The sequence below is a fragment of the Solanum pennellii genome, chromosome 2 (genome assembly GCF_001406875.1).
Source record: "Solanum pennellii chromosome 2, SPENNV200".
NCBI lineage: Eukaryota > Viridiplantae > Streptophyta > Magnoliopsida > Solanales > Solanaceae > Solanum > Solanum pennellii.
This window is the reverse complement of record NC_028638.1, coordinates 36951206-36972867: the sequence shown is the minus strand read 5'-3', so window position 1 is coordinate 36972867 and position 21662 is coordinate 36951206. Positions and strand designations below refer to the sequence as shown.

The following is a 21662-nucleotide window of genomic DNA, read 5'->3' as shown; positions in this document are numbered from 1 at the left end:
TCATCATATCATTTTGTGGAGCATTACCTTATATTACGCTTCCCACATCAAAACTTCTATCCCCATACCATTTAAAAAGTTCAAGAAAAGCACCCATATAATCCGAACCTTCACCTTCATCATGTCCACGAAATGGAAATCCCAATGTTCAAGAGAAATCTTGCTACATCAATTGAGGCATTTAAATGCATCCAATAATCACTTCTTGCCTTTTTACTTTACTTGTCAAAAGAAGATTGGATCGATTGTCGTTGCTTTATCAAATCTTACATCCTATTGAAACATTTATGATGGATACTATTTACCTTACCAACAAGTTTTTAAAATCAAGCATATTATTCGCATTTGAAAGTGGAAAAGAAATTGTATGTCTTTGAACTTCCGGAACAACTTGTGAACTCACAAATGATTGATTAGAGCTTAGCTTTGTAACTAGACGAAAAATTTGGAGTCCGTTTGGATTGACTTTTGACTTATGACTTATAAGTCAAAAGCCATAAGATAGAATTTCTAGCTTATGAATTTGACTTATTTTTATTATTTTGACTTTAAAATAAGTGTTTATAAGCACTTTTAACTTTACTCAAACATTTCAAAATTGTTCAAAAACTATTTTAATTGTTTTACCTACAAAATTAAATATTCACACTTCTATTCAATCTTATCAACAAAATAATTTCTAAAAAATATTAACACAAACAACAAGTTTACTAATAAAAGAATCACAATTATTAGATAACTATTTAGAAATAAAAGAATTTCTTATAAATTTAAATATTCAAGCAATCAAATAATGGAACCAATTCATAAATCAAGAAAAACATATAAAACAATGAAGTACATTAATAAATAAATTATTAAAAGATAGCATTCCTTGTTACTTATTCTCAAATCTCACTTTGAAGCCAAAAAGAACAACAATATGATGTCTTTTACTCTTTTTTACCTTTTAGTTTAGCGCTTTGAAAAGTTAAAAGAAAAAGTTAAAAAATAAAAAATAAAAAAGGAAAACGTCTAAAGAAGGAAAAGGAGAAAAAGAAAGTAAAAGGTATAATTTGACTTTATTGACACTTCTAGCTAAAGGTCTAGACATAGCTGATGCAACCTAAATATGGATATTTCAACCTTTTCTATTTATAAATTATTTAAAAGAATAATGAAAAGTGGCACATTTAGGCCTCATTTGTTTTTATTAGGGATATTGCATAAGTACCCCCTTAATCTATGTCCGAAATCTCAAAGACACTATACTAAGGTTTTATTACCCTCTGAACTTATTTTATTAATAATTTTCTATCCTTTTTTGGCCTACGTGGCACTATCTTGTGGATCAAACGCTATTTGACTTTTTTTTCAAACTAGTGTCATGTAGGCCGAAAAGAGGTAGAAAATTACTTATAAAATAAGTTCAGGAGGGTAATAGGACCTTAATATAATATAAGTGTGTGTCTGAGATTTTGGGTGTAGGTTGAGGGGATACTTGTGCATTTTCCCTTTTTATTAAGATTAAAAGGTCTTAATCTGAATACACATCTGAATATTAAGATTTGCATTAAGGTATGAATGTTTTAATCTGAATATACATATCTGAATATTTGTGGCCTCCGAATCTGAACACTAAATATAATGTCGTTTGCTTTCAATATCTGAATGTAAAAGTGAAATTGAATATTATATTAATAAAATATTATTAAATTTTCATTTCAACAAAATATATCACTTTTGATATAAAAAGAAGTTTTAAAAGTTTTAATATTCATAATTTGGAGTACTATTTTTTCATTAAAAAATTTTGATAAACAACAATACACCAAAAATATTATTGCAACTATTGTTCTTGACACACATCAATACAAGAAAATTATTAATATAAAAAAAAAAACTACTTGAAAGGATTTATCAAAACTTACTAATTGAGTAAAGATGGTGTTTGATTGAGAAAAGTGAAAAAGAAAGTTTTTAGTTATGAAATAAAAAGCATGTCCAATGCAGAGAAATTATGATTTATTATTTGATAACTTATCAAATGAGTCTGAATATTGTTAAGAGTATCCTATAGATTTGATTCATTCAGATCTCTTCAGACCCATTAGGAGGTATTTTAAAAAATAAAACAAATAAACTTAATAGGCAGAATCTGAATGATTCAGATTCAAACCTAAAAACCAAATACACTTAATGAGCTAAATCTAAATGATTAAGATTCACACTCCATTAAATGCAAATAAATGGGACCTTAGTTATATTAATTGAACATTAAAAATATTGATGTGGATAGAGAAATTTGAACCACAAATCTATAAGTTATGCACCATATTTGTACATATTTATCGATATACTAGATTATTCTTTTTAAACTTGCAAACTTAAAAAGATGATTAGAAAAATAGTCGTATTATATAGTGGTTAGGAAGGGGAGGATGGGTGCATGTGAACCCACTCCCCTTCATGTACATACACCTCCGAGTGTAATAAGATTGACGTCTTGTCCACAATCTGAATTATCTCAATTTTAATTATAAAATGTGAAATTTTATTATTAACTCATTCACAACACAAAAAATATTTTCACAGTGAATATAATATAATCAATTTTACGATAAAATACTTAGTTAATTAAGTAATAATAGTAATATCTAGAAAATAATTAAATTATGAATCTCTAGAAATAATATATTATAAAATTAAAGTAATTAAATATGTTAATATCTCGAAAGAATAACTTCACAAAATCATTAATAAAATTTTTTTATTCAAAGTGTTTTCCTAACCTAACTTTCTTTACCAAAATACAATTACTCAAAAAAAGGAAACAAACGCAACTAATTATTTTTAAATTGGTGACTTTAAAATGAAGAAATGACTCTCCTTTTATAGTAGAAAACTTTGGAGTCCAAATTATATAATAAGAACAAAATAAATGGTCAAATTTTCTCTACCATATAATCATATGCTTTTAACTCCAAAAAATAAGTAAATTGTCACATGCCAAATAAGGCATGAAGTGGCCAACTAATTAAAGGTAAATCACTCTATACCAAACAGGTTTTACATGGACTGTGTCTAAAATAAACTAGGTTTTTAATTTTTGTTTCTTGAATTTGTAATTTATAATTTTGTTTATTATATCCGTTTAGTAAAAAAATTTGGACAAAAATAATACAAATAATTTTGCAAGGAATTTTTTTTTATGTCTTTAAGACATAATTTTTTATTTGCAAGGTAGTTAGAATTTGTGCTACTAACCTTATATCCTTTGAAATTATCTTATGATTATTGATTTTTTTTTATGTCGAATAAACTAATGATTAAGCTGAAAAATGATCAACTTTTTTCTTAAAAATTGTAAAATAAAGAGAGAAATATATAAAATATCAGTATATTTTTAAAAATTAAATCAAATCGACAATATTCAAATCAATGGATGAAATTATATTCGATCTTTTTTTTAGTTTTAATATTTAAAACATCGATTAAATCTGCTTTATTTTGATTTTACCAATCATGGTATATTTTAAAAAATTAAATCAAATCGACAATACTCAAATCAATGAATGAAATTATATTCGATCTTTTTTTTAGTTTTAATATTTAAAACATCGATTAAATCTGCTTTATTTTGATTTTACCAATCATGAAACACCCTTAATAATACTCATTTATTTTAAAATGAGTGGTATTTTTAACCTTTTCATTTGAAATAAATAGTTTTTCACATAATTAAGAAAGATTTTCTTAAATAAAAAGGAAATTTTTAGATAGTTATGCATATGTTGTTCAATATATTTAAATTAATAAAAATACATTTTATTTTTTAAAAATGACCGTAATAATAATAACATGCAAGTGAGATTTCACAATTAAAATCTAAAGAAGGTATAGTCAATAGTGTAAGCAATATTGGAATATAAAGAAGATAAAATATAGGCATATTTATCACTATTTCAAAGCTTGAGATTTTATTTAGAAGAGATCCTAACTCTTGGATTAAAAAAAGAAAAAACAAATTAAATGGTATAAAACAATTTAAAACACCCTTTATTGTAAAATTTGAAATGAAAAAGATTCATTTATAGTGGCGAGCTTTGAGATAAAAGTTGGGTCATCTTTGTCGCCATTAGCGACACCAAAAGCCAAACTAATCAATCACTTTTTTAATTATTTAATATTAAATATTAATATTGCTCCATCGGAATAAAAATAAAAATAAAAATGGAACCTCTCCTCTTGACGGTTGTTGCCGCCTCTCTGTCCAACCGTTGCCGGTGATCTTTCATCGTCGAGATTCCAGAAGGCTAACAACTTTCTAATCTTCTCACCATTCTCACACTGAGTTACACTCTATCGTCCATTTTGAATCTCGATTGTAACACGAATTGTAGCATTTTGTTCGAGGAAAATGGCAACTGCACAGAGTAATTCTCCTCGAGTTTTCTGTATCGGAACAGCTGATACTAAATTCGACGAGCTTCGTTTCCTCTCCGAGCATGTGAGATCCAGTCTTAACAGCTTTTCCAATAAATCCTCATTCAAGGTTTGTGAAATACTGTACATGACCTTTTGGCCTTCGTTTCTTTGTAAATTGCCGAAAAATCAACTGATGTTTAGTTACGAATTTGATATTGTTCCCAATGTGAATTAAAATGTTACTACTAGACGACGTAGTAGCTTCTGAACTGCAAAAATAGACGGCCAGAACAATTTAGTTTAACTATATATGCAGTTTTCAATTGTGGAAACATTGACGAGGAGGATTTAAGTTGTATATATGGATTAAAGTAAAAATAACTTTACAGTTCTGGCAGATACTTACTGTGTTGTAGGGAGTTAGTGTAGAACTATTGATCATCAAGTCAAGTATAAATTGCAATTTGCAAAAGTATACAGTAAGTTAGATCGTAAGTGGAATACTTTGCTATGTCTTTTATTCTTTTGACTTGTGTTGCACGGACTCTTCAAATATGCTGCTAGGTGCTTGTCGGATCCTTATCATTTGGAAGATCCGATGCATTTATGGCAACAATTTTGGAGAGTCTGAGCAACTTAGCCTTTGATCAATATCAACCTTATACTTGGCGATTTATAGGTAGGAGTGACAGTTGTTGATGTCTCAACCAGCTGGAAGGAGACAAATAGTTGTGCTGATTTTGATTTTGTACCGAGTAAGGATGTGCTGTCATGCCATACACTAGGGGAAGAAACTATGGGCACGTTTGCAGATATTAGAGGCCTAGCTATTGCAATCATGAGCAAAGCTCTTGAAACTTTCCTGAGCAAAGCTAATGGTGAACAGAATCTTGCTGGAGTGATTGGCCTTGGGGGTAGTGGAGGAACATCTCTATTGTCATCTGCCTTCCGATCTCTTCCAATTGGAATCCCAAAAGTTATAATATCTACAGTTGCCAGTGGTCAAACTGAATCTTATATTGGAACATCAGACTTGGTATTGTTTCCTTCAGTTGTAGATATTTGTGGGATTAACAATGTTAGTAAGGTTATTCTATCTAATGCGGGTGCAGCATTTGCTGGAATGGTGATCGGAAGGCTTGAAACTTCAAAAGAGAATAGCATCACTAATGGAAAGTTTACAGTTGGTGTAACTATGTTTGGGGTTACGACTCCTTGTGTTAATGCTGTCAAAGAAAGATTAGTGAAAGAAGGATATGAGACTTTGGTTTTCCATGCCACGGGTGTCGGGGGCAGGGCCATGGAGGATCTTGTTAGAGGAGGTTTTATACAGGTAATCGTGTTGCTCTATGACTACTAATGGTTTCAGTAGTATATAAAAAGTCAAGGTATTGATATTTCCAATTTTCCGTTATAGTGGGCTTTAATGTCCTAAAATTGAAACTTCTACTGACCAATAAATCCTCTGTTCCTACCAATCCTAAAATTACTAAAACCTATTTACATTATGTAGTATTTTGTTTCAAATCCCTTTTTCATTATTGGGCCATTTGACATCTTAAAAATGTGAAAATACCATCTGATGTAATCATAAAATTTTTAAAAATTTAATCATATAAGCAATAACAATGATGATACTAATGGTAACAGTACTGACAAGCTAAGCAATTTTGGTCAGTCATTCTCTTGTACGTTCATGTATTGCTTCGAATGGTTTAGAACTTCTTTAATAGTTAATTCTATCATAGAATTATTTCCCATTTATATATTGTAATTCATATTGTATTTTCAAATTCCAAGAGTTTATTCTTCATTTCGAATCCGGATAATTTGTTTTTTTTAATATCTTCATTCCAATTTGTTCTTGTTGTTGTCTTCACCATCTTCGCCATTATGATTATGGTAAACTAGTTCGTATTTGTTAGCCTTCACATTTCATCTTAATGAGATTGGATCATAAGAATGGATGCTTTCAATATAAAACTATCTAAAATTAGAGTCATTATTATTCCAACTGTTGTTTCGTTAATTTTTAATGGTTATACATCTTATTCATAATCAATTGAGCTAGAGTACACTTGGAATATACTATAATGCTATTAGCATTCAGGAAACTATATAAGGAGTTAGTACGAGAAGTAGGATTAATGGTCTGTAAAACTTTTACTAGGTTTACAGTCTATTTCAAGAAAATAGGTATAATTTGCATGATGCATTGCCCTGGATGTAAAGCACGACCTCATTAGTTCATTGCAATTGATCCTTTAAAACTACTGGTAGCATTCATTTCTGAGAAGGTAGAGGCTTGCAGTTTGTTCACTCAAATGGCTTGTCAAACATGTTACTGCTGTTTGAAGTATTACAGTATATATTTCTGGATAACGCTTAATACTCACCTGTTACTGAACTTATTTTAGGGTGTGCTGGATATTACGACAACCGAGGTTGCAGATTACGTAGTTGGAGGAGTAATGGCATGTGATAGTTCCCGATTTGATGCAATATTAGAGAAGAAAATTCCTTTGGTTCTGAGTGTGGGAGCACTGGATATGGTGAATTTTGGTCCTAAAACTACCATACCTCCTGAGTTTCAGCAAAGAAAGATTCATGAACATAATGAGCAGGTGATTCATCTTTTCATTTTGCTCCTTGTTTGTCTCTTAAGATAATTTCATTAGATATTGAGCAGTAGTATCATCTAAAAAATAATGTTGGAACACTTACCATTCACAGTTTGACAATTATGTAGTCGTGAAAAAAAGTTGTGTGCTTGATGCCATCTTACACAACTTAGAACAAGTAGAGATAGCTAGCCATTCGAAAACCATCTCAGGACGTCATGCTTTTGTTGTGATAAGGAGATATTTTACCGTACTTCTGGAAAATTATTGAATTGTGTCGTGACTGCACAGTTAAGCGTATGGGTTTCAATTTGAAAAACTATCAAATTAAGTATTTGAGGTGTGCCTTTAGAGTTAAATTAATGGAAAGCTATGTTACAGGTTTCCCTAATGCGTACTACAGTAGGTGAAAATAAGAAATTTGCTGCATTTATAGCAGAAAAGTTGAACAAGGCATCATCAAGTGTATGTGTTTGCTTGCCAGAGAAAGGCGTGTCTGCATTGGATGCACCCGGGAAAGACTTTTATGATCCTGAGGCAACTAGTTGTCTTACACGTGAACTACAGATGCTTCTTGAAAATAATGAACGTTGTCAGGTACCATAGTTATTTGTGAGGAAGAGGATGTTAGCCTATGATGTTACATTCCACTGCAGAATTCAACTCAGATAATTGAAATGTTTGTTCACTGATAGGTTAAGGTCTTCCCTTACCATATCAACGATGCGGAGTTTGCAAATGCTTTAGTTGATTCATTCTTGGAAATCTCTCCGAAATCTAGACACGTAGAATGTCAGCCAGCTGAGTCCAAATCTATCCAAGACATTCAGAATGATAATGCTGTTCTAGAGAAATATCGTTCATGCAACGGGAAAAACTTTTCTCGCCTGAATGACTTTCCAAATGCAAAACCAGGTGATGATTATTCTTAAAAAAAATCAAGGCTGATAATTATCATCCTAATGACATGGCAGATAAGCTTCTAGAGAATTACTGAACAGTTTCCACTGTATGATTTCTGCTAGTGAATCCACTTCTCTTTTGAATTTTTTTACCAGTTCCCGCAGTAGCGTTGGGCTGTTCACAATATTTTCTAGGTCTAACACAAGTCTTTCTTCTTATATTTGCCAAAGCTCATGCACTTCTATCTTTGACGCCTACGTTGATTTAAGATGATATATGTAAACCTTAGCTTGCCATAGAAGCCAACAAAAAGAAAGATGATGAGAGTGGTTTATAATTTCTTATGTGAAATATGGTTGATCTTATCTCAAGGATTATTTCTTTACCGATAGGTTGCTGGTTATGGGCTAGCTTGAAACGCCATATCATGGATTCTTTTCCTTCATAGTCATCATATTTATCTTTATTATTGTTTTGAGAATGTCTTGCATATGGCATGTACTGGCTCTTCAACAGGGAAATGAATCTAACAGCTTCTCAGTTAATGATTTTTCTTTCTTCTTTTAATTTGTATGAAGACTTGATGAGAAGCCTAATCTTCCTTGAGCAGAAACTTTGCAGAAAAGAACTGTGATACTGCAGAAATTGAAAGATCAAATAAGTAAGGGCAAGCCTATTATTGGGGCTGGTGCTGGTACAGGTATTTCTGCTAAGTTTGAGGAAGCTGGTGGTGTAGATTTGATTGTCTTGTACAACTCAGGGCGCTTTAGAATGGCAGGAAGGGGATCCTTAGCTGGTCTATTGCCCTTTGCTGATGCAAATGCCATTGTACTTGAGATGGCCAACGAAGTATTGCCTGTAAGTCCTACTTGTTGTTTGCTTCTTTAGTTCTTCCTAAAACTTTATAGACGTTTAGGCTCAGCTTCATCTGTTTTATTCTTTGATTTTAGCTCGGGTTGGACTTGCATAGGACTTTACTGTTCAAGTTAATACAACCTGCTGTCAAGCAAGTTCATGTTCGATTCAAAGGCTTAACAAATTGATTAAGCCCTACTTGACTCAACATGAACAAAGCACTAGGAACTACGAGCAGTTAGAAAATTCTACTGACAAGGAAACAAAGAATGCAGATCACTAAACCAAGACAGCCCTGCTCCCTGTACATAGACTAGAAGTAAGCTCCAGTTGACATCCATAGTCGGATACATTAAAGCTGATCCATGTCATTTCTATGGTTCTTGTCAGTACCTCTTTCTTGGAGTAGAAATCTCAGTGTTGCCTCAAAAAGATACTCTCAGGAAATCTGTGCCAAATTTGATTAAGCTATGGATGCATCACTCCAGTGGTTGGTTAAAGATGAAAAAAACAAATTTAGATAGAATCGCAACCAACTTCAATCCAGCTTGGGCTTTCAACAGCTTCTATAGTGTCAATTTCAATCCGTCCTTAGTCTTAATCTAATTACATAGTTGGACTTCTCACACTTACTGAATTAGATGAGAAGCTACATAGTCGAGATGTCCTATTACATATTTGAAAAAGTTAGAGGTTTAAACTTGTTATGTAGAAGAATGACTAAACCCTACATACTGGCTGGTCATCTGTAATTGTGAACTTCACTTTCTGCTTTTGTCGTAGGACAAAAATGCTCACAAGTTCAGGTTTGGAACTTGAGTTACTTTCGATTTTCTTCAAAATTTCAAAGGTGGATTACAATATATTTAATAATTTTTTTAATCATGTCTATATAGACCTTTTCCGTATGAGTTCTGTTGCAAATAGTAACCATGATTGAGGTTTCTCATTATGTCCATAGGATGCTCCATTATCTAGAAAGTATCTGAGTGATGACAAAACTTTTACTGATGGTTTATTGAGATGTTTTGTCCATTTTTTCTTTAAAAGGAAGATCCTGTTTCATTCTCCTTCCTCGTCTATTCTTACCTTCCAGAATGGCGGCTTAGTTTCTATCAACATTGAAATCTCAGGTGGTTAAGGAAGTGGCAGTTCTGGCTGGAGTTTGTGCTACTGATCCTTTCCGCAGGATGGACAACTTCCTGAAGCAGTTGGAATCCGTTGGATTCTGTGGGGTGCAAAACTTTCCAACTGTTGGTCTGTTTGATGGTAACTTCAGACAAAATTTGGAAGAGACTGGAATGGGTTATGGGTATGTCTTAGTAGATATGTTTTAGCATCTAATTTAAGAATGGTGACAGTTTCTTAAAGATGAAGAGTATCATGATATCTTTCTTTATGTTCAGCTTGGAGGTTGAGATGATTGCAGCAGCTCACAGGATGGGCCTTTTGACAACCCCATATGCTTTCTGCCCAGATGAAGCAGTTGCTATGGCGGAAGCTGGTGCCGACATCATTGTTGCTCATATGGGGCTTACAACATCTGGTTCAATTGGTGCAAAAACAGCTGTCTCATTGGAGGAAAGTGTAACTTGCGTTCAAGCTATTGCAGATGCTACTCATAGGATAAATCCTGATGCAATTGTGCTCTGCCATGGAGGTAATCCACGGAACCTAAAGTAAATTGAAAATTATAAGGGAAAAAACGAAAGAAAACGACTGGATCAATTATTTGTTGTTAATGTAGCCAACTAAAGCAAATCTATGCCAAATTCCAGCTTCAGCTAAAATAATTTGACAATTAAGCAGTACTCTGATGGTGTACCAGATGAGTTCACCGGCTTCATTAATTTTGTAGTCATTTTGTCTTAATTCCTTGGTGTGTTAAGTATAAGTTAGGTAGATTACTGAAGCACTTGTGAGGATTCTCGTATAATGTTGTTATTTTCAATGTCCTATCCTAACGTTTACAGGTACAAATCCTACAGTAGTTGCCTAATTTATATTACACCATTTAGTCAATGCTCAGTGCACAAGTACGAATTATACATATGGTAAATATATGAACCTAAAGACTCAAATAAAGGAAAACAATTCATCAAGTGATGAAGATTGATATTCTCCTGTCTTTATTGAATGATCCATGTGTGTGTAGCAGTGCACACAGCTTTAGTATTGATTCCCTGCAGTTTCCTCCATTGTCTCAATCATGACCAGGAAATCAAATGCTGGTTGAAACTTTTGGATTTACAGCTGCATTTTTATTGTTTATTTCCCTTAAAATTTGCTCATAAAGTATTCTCTTACATATTTTCTGGTTATCTTCCATGAAATTTGTGTGAGTAGACATTTTCTTGTTAGAGGTTTGTTGAAGTCAAGTTCTTGGTACTCATTTGAATTTGTATTTTTCCTAGTCCTATAATGTAGATTCAGTTTCTATATGAATCAAGGAGGGTGGGTTTTATTTTGCTTTCTTGTAACTAGAAAATTTTATGATTCAGACATTTATTTCGCTTTCTCTATCAGCAAGGTAGATATTGGTATATGATGGATGACAATCGATAGTTACAGCGTAATTTTGAATCTAAATGAAGTCCGCTCTAATTCAGGCAATGATTGAGGCTGTTCTCTTTTGTTTGTATCTTCTTTTTTTCAATATCTGCCCCAAATACTTGGTAATTTGTAGAATATCCATGATATTTTTTTCCAACACAAATATTTGATTGTTAAGTAGATGAGGGCTGTTACTATCATTTTGTGATACATCATTTTTCTTGACATCTTAATCTTGTTCAAAAGCAATGATGTTGTTCATTCTCTGACAAAATTGTAAGCTGCCAAACAAATACTAGTAGTTAATTTATAATTTTACATTTATCTGAGTTAGATAAATATTGGGGGAAGTTGCTTTTATGCTTGACAAGTTTTTGTTTCGTCAATTCTTTGTTCTTTATTATGATGGCGCGTTCTTCTCTTCTCCTTGTGATTCATTGATGTTGCTAAAGTGAAGAATCTTTGCGCTATTTGCAGGCCCTATATCTTCCCCTGAAGAAGCAGCATATGTACTGAAGAGAACCACAGGAGTTCATGGATTTTATGGCGCTTCAAGCATGGAAAGACTACCAGTTGAGCAAGCTATAACTGCAACTGTCCAGCAGTACAAGTCTATATCTATGGAGTGAGATGCAGTGGATTTTGGTTCTTTAAATTTCCGAACCTTTATGTAAGGTCTTCACCTCTTTCTTTAGATATTACTCTCGGTCTCTTGACTTTTGAAAGAAATTTTTTGTAACCTGAGATTGATGATGCATACAATAGGCCCTTGGGGTCGGACCCTTCTCTGGACCTTGGCATAGAAGGAGCTTTAGTGCACCGAGCTGCCCTCTGTCTCTGAGAGTAATGATGCAGATCATAAGCATTAGCTCTTTTTTGTTTGAATGTTGTGTTAATATGTCAATGAATCTTTCTCCAGTTAATTTTTACACATTCACAAGGGTAAATTATCTCTCTTTATATTCAAGTTCTTATTTATCTTTAGACAAAGGGAAGAACACATGGATGGACAAATTTCTGATCATGTCCCGGGCTCCTCTGTACTCATCTAGCAACTTGAAACACTACATCACTGCAGCTGCAGTTTTTATCTGTCCATATGATATCAATTTCAACAAGTTATATCTTTTCGTCATCAACCTTCTACGTTGGTTGAATGTGACTCTCTCTGCAGCATGAACTGCATAAAGTTCCGTTTTCAGTTTTTGTATGTTTTCATGCTAGATGGAAAATTCTCCTACATCTTCCAACACATTGGAACACCCTTGGCCTTCAGGCATCAACTACTTGCAATTTCAACACATCTCTGGTACCTTATCCTGACTTGAAATGGTGGACGGTAGCAGTAACTTTGCTGCAGTTTCTCATTTTTCTTATGTTAAAATGGCATAATAGAAAACTTCCTTATTAAAATGTGAATAGACCGTCTTGGATGTGTTGAATTTTCAAAGTCCACCCAATCTAAACAAAAACACTTGCTCTCCACGGTTCCAAAAGTCTTAACACGTTTTGTTTTTTTCACATTTTTTTTTTTATAAAAAAAAACAACTATAAATTAACACTTCCCCTTTAGCCATTGCTTACACCCATCAAACCAGCTCTCCTTCTCCTGCACCCACAACATCAATAACAAAATCTTGAATATCCTCAGACACAGAGGGACAAATTCCTCTTTGGGAACATGTCTTCTTCTGCAGAATCGAAAATGGCACTTGCCAAGACCGTCTTATCTACAGTAGGCTCTGTTGCTGCAACAACCATGGTTGTTCGGACCGTCACAAATGAGTTGCTGCCGCAAGAATTGTATGATTATCTCTTCTTTGGCCTCAAAAACCTCTTCAGCAGGTTCTCAAATCAGCTAACGATGGTAATTGAAGAATTTGATGGCTTGGTCAACAATGAAATCTATGAAGCAGCTGAAATGTACTTGGGTAACAAGTTGTCAACCAACACCAGGCGAGTTAAAATCAGCAAGCCTGACAAGGAGAAACGGTTCAACATAACATTGGAACACGACGAGGAGGTGACAGATGTTTACAGTGGGCAGAAATTCCAGTGGGTTTGGCTTAGCAAAAAAGTAGAATCTCGAGACTTCTATAATCCCAGAAGCATGAATTCCACTTTAAGATCTGAGGTCAGATCCTTTGAGCTCACATTTCACAAGAAAAACAAGGAACTTGTCCTTAATTCATACTTGCCTTACATCATAGGAGAGGCAAAACTGATGAAACTCGAGAACAGGGCAATCAAGATTCACACTGTGGATTACCAATCCATTTATAATTTACATGATATATGGGAGGCGATCAATCTTGATCACCCGGCAACCTTTGAGACTCTGGCAATGGACTCAGAGCTGAAAGACAAAATTATAAAGGATTTAGACAGATTTGTGAAGAGAAAAGATTATTATAGGAAAGTCGGGAAAGCATGGAAAAGAGGATACCTGATGTATGGTCCTCCAGGGACAGGAAAATCCAGTTTGGTCGCCGCTATGGCTAATTACTTGAACTTTGATATATATGATTTGGAGTTGACTGAGGTGATGAGAAACTCTGATTTAAGACGGCTGCTTGTGGCCACGGCTAATAAGTCCATCTTGGTGGTCGAAGACATTGATTGTACCATTGATTTGCAAACTAATTTGGCTAATCGGACAAATGATTCTCCTCCAGATGGTTCTAATCAACAAGAAACCAAGGTAAGTCCCTTTGAATTTAGTTTGTTTTACCTTGCGTTACTTCAAAAGCATTTCGCTTCCAGCACTAAAAGCTTCGAGGAAAAATATGATTTTTCAAGATAGTCACTCAACTACTTGCTAGTATCTCAGAAAATCACTTTTTTTGTTGAAGAAAATAGGAATCACGAAGAAAGCCGGCTTTCTGAGATAATAACTATTAGTTGAATGTTCGTACGAGAAATATTGATTAGTTAAAGTGTACTGCAAGAAATAGAATGAAGAATGTCTGTTTTCTGTTTTTTTTTCCATTGCAGGTAACATTATCTGGTTTATTGAATTTCATCGATGGATTATGGTCGAGCTGTGGTGACGAAAGGATCATAATTTTCACAACAAATCACATAGAAAAGCTTGACCCTGCATTGTTAAGGCCTGGCAGGATGGACATGCACATTCATTTGTCATATTGTACTCCCAGTGGCTTCAGGCGTCTTGCTGCTAATTACCTGGAAACTAGAGAGCACAAATTGTTCAAACAAATTGAAGAACTCGTAGAAACTGCGATGGTGACGCCAGCCGAGGTGGCTGAGCAACTGTTGAAGGAAGATGAGGTTGATGTTTCACTTGATGGCTTAATTAGTTTTCTACACGTAAAGATTAAGGAAAAGGAAGAAGCCAAGTCTAAGAAAATAGAGGCAACAGAATTGGATACAAATGAGAAGAAGATGAGTGATGAAAAAGGAATTGAAGAAAACTTAGAAGAAAAAAAGATTATTAAATGAGAAGTTAAGCCACAAAGAGAGTTGGCTCTACCTAACATGTCAATGTTTGTATAATACGTAGCAAGATTTTGTTCGATAATGTTTTCACCGTTATATATTTTGGAAAAACTATATAATTAGACAACTTCACTATCATATATAGTATTATTATTATCTATACTTCAAAATATTACATATCTTGCCATTAATTAAGAGTTTTTGACGTATCTTACACTTGACTAGATGTATTTTTGCAATCAGATACACGAAAATAGGGAGAGAGGCAAGGGAGATTCATATGTACTCGGATACATGGAAATCACATTAGATACACATTAGATGCACGTATTTGTATGTATCTAGAGTGATTTACATGTATCTGAGATACCAGATACTTAGGAGAGTGGCGAGCGAGATTTGTTATATTGTATATCCTAGATACATGTAAAACCACTTGGATGCAATGTATCTAAAACAAATTACACCTAAATTTCACCTCATGTATTCGAAATACATGTATCTTGAGGTACCAAAAATCTGGTAAGATACGTAATATTGCAAACTAGTGTATATCTAAATTATTAGTTCCTAAACTAGTGGATTTCCCCATATTTATTTAACTTGGGGCAAAGATGATTTTATTGATTAGTGAAATGAAGTCTATGGCATCACCTTATAATGTCGATTCTGTCATAGCATGAAATACGAAAACTGACAGATTTGAAAAATAAAAATTGGTAAACAATGGATAAAATCATCGTCTTGTGTCACATAATAATAATAAACAAAAATTTAAAAAGGTGTCTTAGATTATACATAATTAAACACTAGGTAAGTAATTTTGGCAAGATCACGCGTTCTGAATAAGTAAATGGTCCTTTGGGTGTCCTAAGTGGATGGTCTTCGTAGCTGAGTAGCAGTACTTCACCATCATCAAACATATGTAGCGGTCTCTTGTATAGTATACAATCAAATTCATGATTCCTCGATACCATACTCCTTCATTACCCATAACTTACAACTAGTCTCTTCGAAAAGAATATGAGCATAATAAAAGCAAACCATTTCTCTAAATACTACAACTCCATATTTGCAAATTTGATCATCGAACATTTTTCTCATTGGCTCTAGCAAGTGTATCTACTATACAATGTTTATTGTGGAAACCTACCCAATGAAATGCTCCATGTATAAATGAAAAAGGATCATGATTAACTCTATGCATAGGAAGTGAGTCAATTGTATTATATAATGATATATTTCACCAACAATCACTTTTTAGCGTTAGAATTTCCATGTAAGCGCGGTGAAACTTAAGGACCGTACGTGTAGTCATCATTAGTTGTGTCATATCCCAATCCAAAAGTAGGCAACCCTTTTTTAGTTTTTGAATATGGAAGGAAGGATTCCAAAGCAAAAGATGTTCGTTAATTAAGAGAAGAACCAACCCATTGCAAGAACTGTTGAATCCATCCTATTTTTTAGTTAACTTTAGCTATTCAATTGGTACAAGCAATTATTAAAAAGGAATAGTAATTGGAGTTGAAAATAAAAGATTTTGTGGTTGACAAATTGGTAAGATTTGCAACCATTCTTGACTTTGCTATATTTACATATGTCATTAGTGACGTAGGCATGGTTTTATCTATAAATAAAGCATTCTTGCTCATTTGTACATCACACCAAGTTAGAGAGAAAAACCATTTTGAGAGCAAAGTGAGGTATTCCATAGACTATACAAAAAAATAGTCTGTGAAGAAAAATAGAGTGTGAGCGATATTTTAGTAAGACGGAAACCAAAAGAGTGTTGTTTCTTTTGAGTGTGTAGTAGTCACTTTGAGTATTGTATTCGTGACTACACAGTGTAAAACTCCTTACTATAGTAATATCAATTACTCCTCTTGGCCCGTGGTTTTTTCCCTTATTTCCACGTAAAATTCTTGATGTCGTTATTTTCCCATTTTATTTCCATTACTTTTACCATAATTTACTTTTGTGCTTGTCCGCATTTTCCCAACAAGAACAACACACTTTGAACACATCTTTTATGATCACTTCTTTGTACCTTGGTGGCTCATGGTTTCTAGGACAAACAAGTTCTTCTACATCCTCAATTAGTTGAGCTGATGATAGAGGAAAACAGTACAAACTAGTACTATGAAATTTATTTGTATCATCGTATCACCATTGGCCAACAGGAAACCTTTTGAAATTCATTGCATAACTTTCCTGCTTCATCGTAAAGAAAGGTTCAGAGATTAATGTCTTCCATGATTTTGAAACACGTTTAAATCGCAGAATAGACCGCACAGATAAGTCCATAATAATTTTGTCTTGAAAGTGAATTGTCATGCCCTAGATAAGACGAGATGTTAACTCTTTCAATCTAACAATAAAACCCTATAAATTAAGTTCAAGTGAAATCAAAGCAAACTTACCTGATTATGATGATCATCATCCATCAACTTTCTTTTCTTTGACTGACTTTCCTCGGCAAACTTAAAATTGTGGTTACGCCCAATTTTGAACCATAGATAAAAAAAAGAAAAAAAAAGAGGGCTCTAATGCTGGTATCGGACATTGAATGGAAAATCAAAAAATAGATAAAAACATCTACCTATGCAGATTTAACATATTTCTTCTCTGGCATCGTCGGAGCTTCTAATTTAATAAAGCTCCACCGTATACTTAGTAGCCTTCACTTTCAAGGCCAAAATTGTGAGTGAGCTAAAAGATGGAAACTGATTATTTTTTTAGATACAAAAACAGTCTCACTTACCCTATATATTATCGGGAATATTTTCTGGTGGAGACACAAAATGGTAGTGTAATTTACTTACAATAATAAATTAACAATGATATTTAGTTTATAAAAAATAGTCTCTGAAATGGTGTAAAATAACAAACTGTTAATGTAGGGTCATTTTAATATTATAAGAATGTTACATTTTTGCATTCTAAGAATGTTACATTTTTTTTGCAATGACCGTTTGCCCCTAAGACATTCACTGTCACTATTCCCTGCATTCATTATTGCATTAAAATATGCATTTGTCAACTTTCATTATTTTTTTTATGGTGGGAGTTAATTCTTTTGCTGCCGTTTGGGACATCAAGTTGATGCATTACTCTAGAGTAATTGCATATGTTTCCCATTCTTTGGTGGAAGTTCCAGCTGTTAGTGACTAGCTTTTTATCTCATTACTTTTTACTCTTTATTCCTCCTTTACACCTTATAATCTATGTAACTTTTGAGACCATTATCTTCACTATTTACTACACCATTATCTTTCTATTCATTGTTAAGAAGACTTCTTGTAGTATAAATAGTGATGGCCTTCATTTGGTTTGGGATACACAATACACAAGAGAAAACATAGAGCGAAAGAATTAGTCTAAAAGAGAGTTCTTATTAGTTGAGGGGAGATATTCTTTTTTGTGGAGTTTCGGACTCAAATCTTGTCCAGAGTTGTTGAGTTATACTTTGTAAAGGTTGTTGTATCCTGGAGGGGACAAGTCAAAGAGGACTACTGCTGGACCGGTGAAAACATTTGCTGCAGTGGACTTGAATCTCCTTAAAGAGCGAGATATCCGCGTCTCAGCCTGAAGAGATTTATTTCTTCATTTTATTTTCAATTTTAATCTTGCAATTTTATTATCTTGTAAGTTTTTTCACTAACAATTTTAAGGAGATTCAACATGACTGCAATTGAAAAAATCACGGGTATCAAGATGGAATACCTTAACAAGCCATTTCGGTTCAATGGTAACCATTTCAAGAGATGGAAGGGTAAAGTACTTTTCTATTTAAGTCTTCTCAATGTTTCTTATGTGTTAACCGAGAAGAATCCTGATAAAGAAGACATCACCTCTATGAATGATGATGAACTATTTCTCATCTAGATAAAGTGAAAAAGTACGATGGATATTCTTATAAGTGTCGGTTTATATTCTTAATTGTCTGTCTGATAATTTTTATGATTATTATGATAGAACTTAGTCTATTGCAAAGAAACTTTGAAAATCATTGCAGAGTAAGTATGATACCGAAGAGGCGGGAGCGAAAAAATATGCGGCTAGTAGATTTTTTTCATTTTCAAATGGTGGACAATAAATCGGTGGTAGACCAAGCTCAAGACTTTATCATGATTGTTGGAGAACTTAGGTCTGAAGAGGTTAAAATTGGAGATAACCTTATTGTTTGTGGCATAATAGATAAACTTCCACCTTCTTGGAAGGAATTTCAAAAAACTATGCGCCACAAACAAAAGGAAACTTCTCTTGAAACCTTGATAATGAAAATCCGCATGGAAGAAGAAGTAAGGGGCCAAGATGCACTTTTACAAACAGAAGAGAACAATATCACAACGAAGGTAAATTTAATTACTTCGAATACTGTTACTCCTGAAACTCACAAAATACTTCATTGAAGCCAAAAAAGAAAAAGTTTAAGAAAAATAATGGTAGATCTCTCAAGAAAAATAATGGTAAAAATAACCAAGCACAAAATCAACAAGTTCAAGAAAAGGGACCATGCTTTGTTTGTGGCAAGAGTGGGCATATTGCTCGATTTTGAAGATTCCAAAAACGTGGTCCTCACCCTCAGGCAAACGTTATCGAAGAACCTTTTGTGGCGGTGATTACCTACATAAACATGGTTGAAAATGTTGATGGATGGTGGGATGATTCTGGTGCAAACCGTCATGTCTGTTATGATAAAGACTGGTTTAAAAAATATACTCATTTTGAGGAGCCCAAAACCATCATGTTTGGTGATGCTCACACTACTCAATTGCTTGGAAAGGGAGATGTTGAATTGTGTTTTACTTCCGGAAGGATATTAACATTGAAAGATGTACTTTATACTCCTTCTATGAGAAAAAATTTGATGTCTAATTTTCTTCTTAATAAAGCAGGCTTTAAACAAATTATTGAATCTGATTAATATGTAATAGTCAAGAAGGGTAGTTTTGTGGGTAAGGGGTATGCATGTGATGGGATGTTTAAGTTGAATGTTGAAATAAATAAAACTTCTACTTCTGTTTATATGCTTTCTTCTACCAATTTTTGGTGGCTCGTTTGTGTCATATTAATGATCGTTATTTTGGAATCATGAGTAGTTTAGGATTAATCCCAATGGTTAAAAAGAATTTTGAAAAGTGTGAGGCTTGTAGTAAAGCCAAGATCACTAAAAGGCCTCATTTTCAAGTTGAAAGAAAAACTGATTTGTTAGAATTAGTTCATACTGATATTTGTGAACTTAGTGAAATTCTAACTCGTGGAGGTAATAAATATTTTATCACTTTCATTGATGATTTTTCTAAGTTTACATATGTTTACTTGATGAAAAATAAAAGTGATGCTTTTGAAAATTTTAAAACATATCTCCATGAAGTTGAAAATCAGTTTGGAAGAAAAATAAAAAGAATTTGAAGTGATAGAGGCCGTGAATATGAATCAAATGAGTTTGATTCTTTTGTTAGATCATTGGGAATAATTCATGAAACTCCTCCTCCTTACTCTCCATCTAATGGAGTAGCAGAAAGGAAAAATAGAACTTTGATTGAATTGACTAATGTCATGATTATTGAATCACATGCACTTTTTAATTTTTGGGTGAAGCTATTTTAATTGCTTGTTATGTGTTGAATCGTGTGCCTCATAAAAAGTCCAAACTGACACATTTTGAACTGTGGAAAGGTTACAAACCAAGTTTGAAATATCTAAGAGTTTGGGGTTGTCTAGCCTTTGTGAGGCTAATGGATCCTAAGATTACAAAGTTGGGTAAGAAAGTTACTACTTGTGCTTTTCTTGGTTATGCTTCAAATAGTACAGCCTATAGATTCTTAAATACTGAAGATAATATTGTGATAAAATCAAGTGATGCTATTTTTCATGGAAAAAAGTTTCCTTTTGATTTTAAAAATAGTGGGGGTCAAAGGATTGAACAAAATATTTTGTCAGTACCTAGTTCTTCTATTTCAACTTTGAAAAATAAAGAAGTTAATGATTTTGAATTAAGAAGAAGTAAAAGAGGTAGAGTAGAAAAAAATTTTGGTCCTGATTTTTATGTGTTTAATGTTGAAAATGACTCTCTAACTTTGAAAGAAGCATTATCATCACATGATTCTATCTGAAATAGCTCATATTTACCCTTAAACTAATTTCGGCTCAAAACTATCCTTCCCGTCAAACTATTAAATCAAAAGTACTCTTCTTATCAACAAAAGTTGTTAAATGTCATTTGGATGCCACATTGCACGCCAATAAGGTTCCACCGCCACGTAGACTAAATCCCTAAATCCTAATTACTTCCCCCCTCATTTTATTATTTCAGAAATGATATATTCACTCATTCTCCCTCATTTCGTGGCTAAGGTTTCATACTTTTCTTCGTAGCTGGGTCTCAAAGTGGATATTCATGCTTGTAGCTAGTAAATATTTTTTCTTATTTTATTATGTTTACTATTTCAAAGCATGATAGTTAGGATTTCACAACTTTCCCATAATTTCGCAACTAATGCTTCGTAGCTTTCTTCGGGGTTGAGTTTCAAAGTGGATATTCATGGTTATAGGTTAGTAAATACTTTTTCTTATTTTATTACGTTTATGATTTCAAAGTATGATAGTTAGAATTTCACAACTTTATTCGGAGCTGAGTTTCAAAAGTGAATTTTCATGGTTGTAAACACAATAAAATAAGAAAAAAATTTACTAACCCATAACCACGAATATCCACTTTGAAACCCAGCGACGAAGAAAATTGTGAAACCTTAGCGGCGAAATGAGGGAGAAGGGGTGGAATCATTTCTGGAAAATAATGAAATGAGGGGAAAATGAGTAATTAAGATTTATGGATTTAGTCAATGTGACACATGTGGA

At 33.3% G+C, this 21662-nt stretch overlaps 2 protein-coding genes across 3 annotated transcripts; both read left to right on the top strand.

Annotated features, from left to right (window-relative positions):
- The first annotated feature begins 4183 nt into the window (after positions 1 to 4183).
- LOC107011214 (UPF0261 protein BB3289) lies at positions 4184 to 12270 on the top strand. 2 transcript variants are annotated; one of them, XM_015210624.2, is made up of 10 exons: positions 4184 to 4534; positions 5087 to 5740; positions 6825 to 7031; positions 7410 to 7625; positions 7724 to 7943; positions 8542 to 8789; positions 9920 to 10098; positions 10193 to 10446; positions 11817 to 12009; positions 12105 to 12270. In XM_015210624.2, exons 1-9 carry the CDS (start codon positions 4400 to 4402, stop codon positions 11966 to 11968), a joined length of 2265 nt encoding a protein of 754 aa, XP_015066110.1. In that variant the 5' UTR covers positions 4184 to 4399; the 3' UTR covers positions 11969 to 12009; positions 12105 to 12270. The 2 variants fall into 2 exon arrangements, with proteins under 2 accessions (XP_015066110.1, XP_015066109.1); XM_015210623.2 differs by having other exon boundaries at positions 11817 to 12270.
- A 168-nt stretch (positions 12271 to 12438) lies between these two features.
- Positions 12439 to 14936, top strand: LOC107011215 (protein HYPER-SENSITIVITY-RELATED 4-like). The gene is made up of 2 exons (XM_015210625.2): positions 12439 to 14040; positions 14334 to 14936. Exons 1-2 carry the CDS (start codon positions 13021 to 13023, stop codon positions 14799 to 14801), a joined length of 1488 nt encoding a protein of 495 aa, XP_015066111.1. The 5' UTR covers positions 12439 to 13020; the 3' UTR covers positions 14802 to 14936.
- The last annotated feature ends 6726 nt before the right edge of the window (positions 14937 to 21662 follow it).

What these genes read in the sequence shown, in the direction of transcription:
- LOC107011214 (XM_015210624.2), top strand. Translation starts at nt 4,400, where the DNA reads ATGGCAACTGCACAGAGTAATTCTCCTCGAGTTTTCTGTATCGGAACA. An exon ending in TTCATGAACATAATGAGCAG is followed by an intron (nt 7,032 to 7,409) that starts GTGATTCATCTT and finishes GCTATGTTACAG; the next exon opens with GTTTCCCTAATGCGTACTAC. An exon ending in AATTGTGCTCTGCCATGGAG is followed by an intron (nt 10,447 to 11,816) that starts GTAATCCACGGA and finishes CGCTATTTGCAG; the next exon opens with GCCCTATATCTTCCCCTGAA.
- LOC107011215 (XM_015210625.2), top strand. Translation starts at nt 13,021, where the DNA reads ATGTCTTCTTCTGCAGAATCGAAAATGGCACTTGCCAAGACCGTCTTA. An exon ending in CTAATCAACAAGAAACCAAG is followed by an intron (nt 14,041 to 14,333) that starts GTAAGTCCCTTT and finishes TTTCCATTGCAG; the next exon opens with GTAACATTATCTGGTTTATT.